We start from the raw sequence: 6,927 nt of genomic DNA, 5'->3' as shown, positions 1-6,927 counted from the left end.
ACCTGGGAACTTAAGCTTGCCAATTCTCACCCTACTCAAAAACTTTTTTTTTACAGTTTTCTTAATCAACAAAAGGTCAGTACTCTGGAGCCCAAATTTCCCAAGTTCTATATGGAGAAATGCAATAGAATCTTGCTGTTTAGAAAATCTACAAGGCTTGTATTCACCAGCAGTGGAGCGGGAGACGTCCTCAATGGTATCTTCTCATTTCATGTAGCTGTTTTCATTTCATTTCATTTCATCTCATCTCATCTCAATTCATCTCATCTCATCTCATCTCATCTCATCTCATCTCATCTCATTTCATTTCACTTTTTCTGAAAAGTCCAGACCAGCGCTCAGCTTCACAAGTTAATGTCTTAATAGTCTGGGCAACAGCAAGCATCTCACTACTGCCATCCCACGCGATGACATGTGTAGTGGAGATTGTGGACACAGGTTGCGGGAGCATGCCTTCCCATTCCCTTTCCCTGAAGCCTCCGTTTCATCCCTTGGGATCTTGTGTACCTAAATTATGGCCATGCCACCATCTGCAGGCTTGGCGTTTTCTTCTTGGAACTTTGGTCTCAGGAAAAACATCTCTCCCTTTAGCTTTCAAATATTACATTTGTTCCCCATTTTATGTCCATTCATTTAGTTCTGTTTGAGTCTCTCCAATGCTACTGTTCTTACCCACTAAGTGTCAGGTTTATCAAGTCTTTTCCTATTATGTCACAATCTTTAACTCTGTTAAATTTTATGTGTCCTTGCATCCTGGCCCTCTCTGGGACATTGCTACACTTGGTGGTTTCTATCAGGATCTCATTCTCCTTTCACCACCATTGGCACCTCCTAGTTTTTGCTCAGTTCTGCTGCTGGTGGAAGAAAGCCATGGATCTGGGAGCCTCAGGAAATGATTCTGTTGTCACTGAGTTTGTCCTGCTGGGTCTGTCAGAGACCCCAGCTCTGCAGCCCGTCCTCTTCACCGTCTTCCTTCTCGCTTACGTAGCTACTCTTGGGGGCAACCTCAGCATCCTGGCTGCCATCCTCGCCGAACCCAAACTCCACACCCCCATGTACTTCTTCCTGGGGAACTTGTCCCTGCTGGATGTCGGGTGCATCAGTGTCACTGTCCCTGCCATGCTGAGACGCTTCATGTCCAATAACAGAAGCATTCCCTACGGGGCCTGCCTCTCACAGCTCTTCTGTTTCCACCTCCTGGCAGGGGCGGACTGCTTCCTGCTGACAGTCATGGCCTATGACCGCTACCTGGCCATCTGCCAGCCCCTCACCTACAGCACCCACATGAGCTGGGGAATTCAGCAAGCGCTAGTGGGCGTGTCGTGTGCCTTTTCCTTCACCAACGCACTGACCCAAACTGTTGCCTTATCTACTCTTGACTTCTGTGGCCCCCATGTGATCAATCACTTCTACTGTGACCTCCCACAGCTCTTCCAGCTCTCCTGCTCCAGCACCCAGCTCAATGAGCTGCTGCTCTTTGTAGCAGCAGCCTTCATGGGTGTGGCCCCACTGGTCCTCATCACTGTGTCCTATGCACACGTGGCAGCCGCAGTCCTGCGAATCCGCTCTGCTGAGGGCAGGAAGAAAGCCTTCTCCACGTGTGGCTCCCACCTCACGGTTGTCAGCGTATTCTACGGGACAGGCGTCTTCAGCTACATGAGGCTGGGCTCAGTGGAGGCTTCGGACAAAGACAAAGGGATTGGCATCCTCAACACTGTCATCAGCCCCATGCTGAACCCACTCATCTACAGTCTCCGGAACCCTGATGTGCAGGGCGCCCTGCAGCGGGTGTTCACAGGGAGACGGCCTCCAGAGTGAGATCCCTTCCTCTGGCCTTTAGGAATGTCACGCTTACTGCTTCCAAAAGGTATTGTGATTAGTGCAGATGGGAAGTGAGTATGATGAAGTGGGGTTGGAGACCGGCTTAGGAAGGAAAATACAATAAAAATGATAATGGCTATCACTTATTTTATGGTACATGACAGGCCGTCTTCTCCGTGACCGACATCTGCTAACTCATTTAATCCTCATAATAACCTTATGAGGTAGATGTAGATTTACAGTTGCCGATTAGGAAATTGAACCTTAGAGAGGTTGAGTAACTTGCCCAAAGGCACCCAGCTAATCAACACCAGGGCTGGGATTTGAACCCAGGCAGGCTACATCTGTAAGTACTGCATCTCATTTCGACGAGGAAGGGTATCTATAAGGTGTGGGGAGGCGGACGGGAACTGGGCAACAAAAAGAATGAAAAAGAAAAGGAAAATCAATATGAGAGGGAAAACGTTATTTAAACAAAACAGAAATACGAATTAAGAGATTTTTGTGCCTTTGACAAATTTACACTTTGTTCCAGAGCAACTGGTAGAGGTTAAAGGGATTGCTGGAGGCCAATTGCAACAAATAAATCAACAAAAAGGAAACGTGTTAAAACCAAGCCTGAAGTGTCTTTAGGCCTAAAATGAGTCTTTTGCAAGCAACGTACAGATGGGTCTTGTTTGTTTTTTATCCATTCTGAGGCCCTGTATCTTTCAACTGGAGCATTTAGTCCCTTTACATTCAAAGTAGTTATTGATATGTATATACTGCCATTTTATTACTTGTCTTGTGGTTGTTTCTGAAGATTTTCTCTGATCCTTTCTTGTCTTTATGGCATGTTTTGCCTACTTTCTTTAGCGATATATTTGGTTTTCTTTCTCTTTATTATTTGCATGTTTGTTAGTGGTTTTTAGTATGTGGTTAGCTTTGGGTTTGTATATAACCTCATCTGCATATAGCAGTCTATATTAAGGTGGTGGCCATTTAAGCTTGAACCCATTCTTTTCTCCTCTCCTCCCCATGTTTAAACATGTGTTACTACATTTTATATACCTTTTTGTTACTTCCTTGACTGATTTTTTAACAGAAACGTTCATTTTCACTGCTTTTGTGTTTCCTACTTTTATACTTCCACTCAAAGAGTTCCCTTTGATATTTCTTTCAAGGCTGGTTTAGTCATCATAAGCTCCTTTAATTTTTGTTTTTCTGGGAAACTCTACCTCTCCTTCTATTCTGAGTGATAGTCTTATTGGATAGAATATTCTTGGCTTCAGATTTTTCCCATTAATCACTGTGGCGCGCACCCGCATGTGTGTGTGTGTGTGTGTGTGTGCGCATTTAGTTTTATTGTAACAAAACAACTTGTACACTTTTAAAGTTTAAAACCGAGCATCATCTTTCCTTTCCGGTGAAACAAAAAGAAAATTTAAAAATAAACAGGAACAAAATTACAATGGACAATGTCAATTCCCAATAAGATCCCATAGGTTCTTCTGTTTCTCCTATCGAGCGGCAGTGTTCAAGTCATCATTAGGAGGGTATTTTATTTTAAAGGTGTCATCTTAAACTGCTAGGATGTCCATTAAACATCCTGATTAAACATGCCAAAGCCATGTTGTCAAAATGCCCTCTTAACCCACCCAAACATTTCAAACCCACTCCTTGCTGATCTTCGGTAGCCCCATTTTTTTAAAGTCCCCCCCCCCTTTTTTAAACAAGAGAAAGTAGACAGATATATCTTGGTCAATGCTAATTGTCCATATTCACGTACAGACACAGTGTTATCTCTGAGCCCAATAGTGAGAGAAAGGAGGGAAAAAGCTAAATTCCATGCATTACTACACAGCAGGGTAACACCCTCCAATTTCCGGCATAGCTAAGGGAGCAGCTTTTTCTTTTTTCCCACAGAACATGGTGGTGTTGATTCCATAAAGGTTTTGTTGAGACAGGAAGGGATAAAAATAATTTGGAACAGAAAGGGGTAGAGTTTCTTTCCCTACTCTATTCTGTTCATGGTATTTTCCCCCAAAGTAAGTTGAGAACCGTGGTATAAAGGCAGAGAATAGACTTTTAAAAACAGGGGGAATGAGCCACAAGGAAAGGGGAAAAAAAGATTACAACTTGCTCCAAGGGACCGGAGAAAATTAAAAATGGAAGTTTGGGATCCATCAGTTAGTCCTCTTTTCCTTCATCTTCCTCCTCCTCCTCCTCCTCTCCCTCCTCTATCATCCATATCAGGAACCAAGTAGTACTACAATGGATTTGGCCAAATATCATCTTCGATGACCTCTCCTAACTCATCTGAGTCAGAATGGTTAGCAAACAGGTGAAGAAGCTTTCTGCTTCCTCATGCCGTCTCTTCCCGAAGGCTTTGTTCTGCATTTGACTTGAATGTTTCATCAAATCCTTTCCAGATTTCCATTTGATTTTAATGGACTTTGAAGATGGATCACAATTCTCACTCAGATGAAATTCTTTGGCGAGAACTTTATTTTCAAAGTAAGGGTTTTCATCAAAATAAAAATCTATTCTGTAACCTGATTCAATATCTTCAAATTTTGTCACTTCAACTCTTGTCAAATAATGCAGCACCTCTTCATCCTCCTCCTCAAGCAGTGCAGACACCTGTGGATGATTGACAAATGTTACCTCAAAATTTGGGCTTTATGGTGATCAATTCTGACCTCTTCTGAAAAAATGGTTGGTGGAGTTTGTTATATTTCTGTTCTACTTTCAAAATCTCCTCACTGACTTCTTCATTAAGTCTATGTCATTTTGTACTTCATCAATATGTTCTGTTGCTTCTTGCTGCTCTTTATCTCCCATTGGAGAGGTCAATGTCTCCTTTGACTTGGGGGCAGGAGGCAGTTTCTTCATTTGAGGTGGGAGTGAAGCTGGCATTTAGGGCCATGCTGTGAGGAAAGTCCACAAAATAAGGGCAGACGTATGTCTGGAAGAAACTCCAACTACTCTCCCATTCAGCACTTTGAATATATTATGCCACTCCTTTCTGTCTTGCAGAGTTTCTCTTGAAAAATATCCCAGTAGACTTATGAATTTTCCCTTCTAAGTTAATGATTTCTTTTGTCTTGCTGCTTATACGATTTTTTTCTTTATGACTCTATTTTGCAAATTTGATTACAATATGTCTTGGTGGAGGTCTGCTTTTGCTGATTCTGATGGGAGTTCCCTGTGCCACCTAGATCTGGATATCTATTTCCTTCCACATATTAGGGAAGTTTTCAGCTATTTTTTCTTCAAATAAATTTTCTGTCCCCCTTTCTCTCTCTTCTGCTGGGACTCCTATAATATGAATATTATTATATGTTTGATGGGATCACTGAGCTCTCTACATCCATTCTAGTTTTATGTAATTCCTTTGTCTCTCTCTTTTTTAGCTTGGTTACTTTCCATTCCTCTTTTAGCTCATTAATTCACCCCTTTGTTTCATACTGCTGTTCATTCCATCAAGTGTGTTTCTCATTTCATTTATCGAGCCCTTTATCTCTGCTATGTTATTCCTTTTTCTGTGTTAAGGGCCTAACTCATGTTTTCCATTCTTTTCGCAAGTCCAGAGAGTATCCTTATAATCATTGTTTTAAATTCTCTACCAAGCATATTACTTGTATCTGCTTCACTTAGATCTCTGGCCATGGCTTTGTCCTGTTCTTTCGTTTGGGATAAATTTCTCTGTATCCTCATTTTGTCTGCTTCTCTGTGTCTGTTTCTGTGTAAGAAAGTCAGATATATCTTCTGCTCTTGAAAGTTAGTGACTTTATGAAGAAGAGGTCCTGGAGTACCCTGCAGTACAATGTCTTCTGTTCACCAGAACCTAACCTGACACTTGTCAACACAAAATGAACAAACCTTGTACAATTTCTAAAAAAAAAAAAAAAAAAAAAAAAAAGGAATAGAGTTTTATTCAAGCCCAAGTGAAGACAGCTGCCTGGGATATACAATCTTCACGGAGAAGAAAGTGCTTTGGAAAAGGAATGTTTAATCCAGGGTTATATATGGTTTTGTTATAGCAAGAGTTACAATAATTATTATGAAGGACATTTCAGAAAACTACTAACTTTATTTTATGCTTTTAGTATGTGCAAGGTTGCAGGCTTCAGCAATATGGGAATGGAATTTAGGGAGATTTTTACTCTTATCTTTAGTTTGTAATATTTATTTTAGGTTATTTGCTAATGAAGTAGATGGACAATGTGTGCTCAGGGCAGAAAGATTGCCATGCTTTGAAGTTTGGTGAAGGCATTGTGACCTTGGTAAAAGTATAGCTTCCCTGGGAGCCCAGGAGCAGCACCCAAAAACTTTAAAAGTTGAAAATGTCTTTTATCATTCCTCCCTTTTAATCAATAATCTGTCCTCAGAAAGCAGTGATGATCGACCTTATGTTATGTTCCTTGATGCCAGGGTGACTGGCTTGTCTGCCGTTGGTCCATCAAGTCCCTCATTTGCTAGGCGTGAACACACACACACACACACACACACACACACACACACACACAGAGTTCCTTGTTGGGGGGAATTTATTGTAACATAAATGGCGGGAAGCTTAAAAGTGGTATATGTTGTTTATTAAGTCCAACTGATGAGCAAAGTACATGTGCTTGGCTGAGACTGTCTAGTTTTACATTTGATATAACATTTATAACAATGATATATGGACAGTAAAATAATTCCAATAAGTACATTTTGAAGAAACCAATGTGATATTTGAACAGACTGAGACAGAAGAAAAAGTCCAAAGAATCCTTTACGTACATCTTGGCAAGTAAAAGGGTAGGGAAATTTATGATTATTTATGAGGAAAGATGGAGCATGCACATTGAACAAACCTAACTTATATCCCCGTGTTTCCTTGGGGTGGAGACTTACCATCAGAAGGAGACAAAATTCAGTCCCTGGCATCAGGAAGTTTTCTTAGGATAAGGACAAGGGGTCATGGGCATGCTCTAAGAACTGGCATAAGCTGGATGGGGTCTTAGGCTTGTTGTCTCTGGTAAGGCATGCACCTGTGCCAAGCCTTGCTTGTTCATAGGCTGTAATCACATCAATTGACCTTGAGTCCAGGCTTCTGCAGAGACAGCTCGTGAGTCTTTT

The 6,927-nt window shown here is 41.5% G+C and overlaps 1 protein-coding gene and 1 pseudogene across 1 annotated transcript; one reads left to right on the top strand and one right to left on the bottom strand.

The window, feature by feature from the left end:
* The first annotated feature begins 808 nt into the window (after positions 1-808).
* Positions 809-1,818, top strand: LOC112852713 (putative olfactory receptor 3A4). Its single transcript, XM_025916245.2, has one exon. It carries the CDS (start codon positions 871-873, stop codon positions 1,816-1,818), a length of 948 nt encoding a protein of 315 aa, XP_025772030.2. The 5' UTR covers positions 809-870.
* Positions 1,819-3,990: 2,172 nt separating this feature from the next.
* LOC112854807 (protein SET-like) lies at positions 3,991-4,707 on the bottom strand (annotated as a pseudogene).
* Between the last annotated feature and the right edge of the window lie 2,220 nt (positions 4,708-6,927).

This window comes from Puma concolor, chromosome E1 (genome assembly GCF_028749965.1).
Source record: "Puma concolor isolate L17-30 chromosome E1, mPumCon1.1.hap2, whole genome shotgun sequence".
Lineage (NCBI taxonomy): Eukaryota > Metazoa > Chordata > Mammalia > Carnivora > Felidae > Puma > Puma concolor.
This window is presented reverse-complemented; position numbering and strand designations above follow the sequence as displayed.

What these genes read in the sequence shown, in the direction of transcription:
- LOC112852713 (XM_025916245.2), top strand. Translation starts at nt 871, where the DNA reads ATGGATCTGGGAGCCTCAGGAAATGATTCTGTTGTCACTGAGTTTGTC.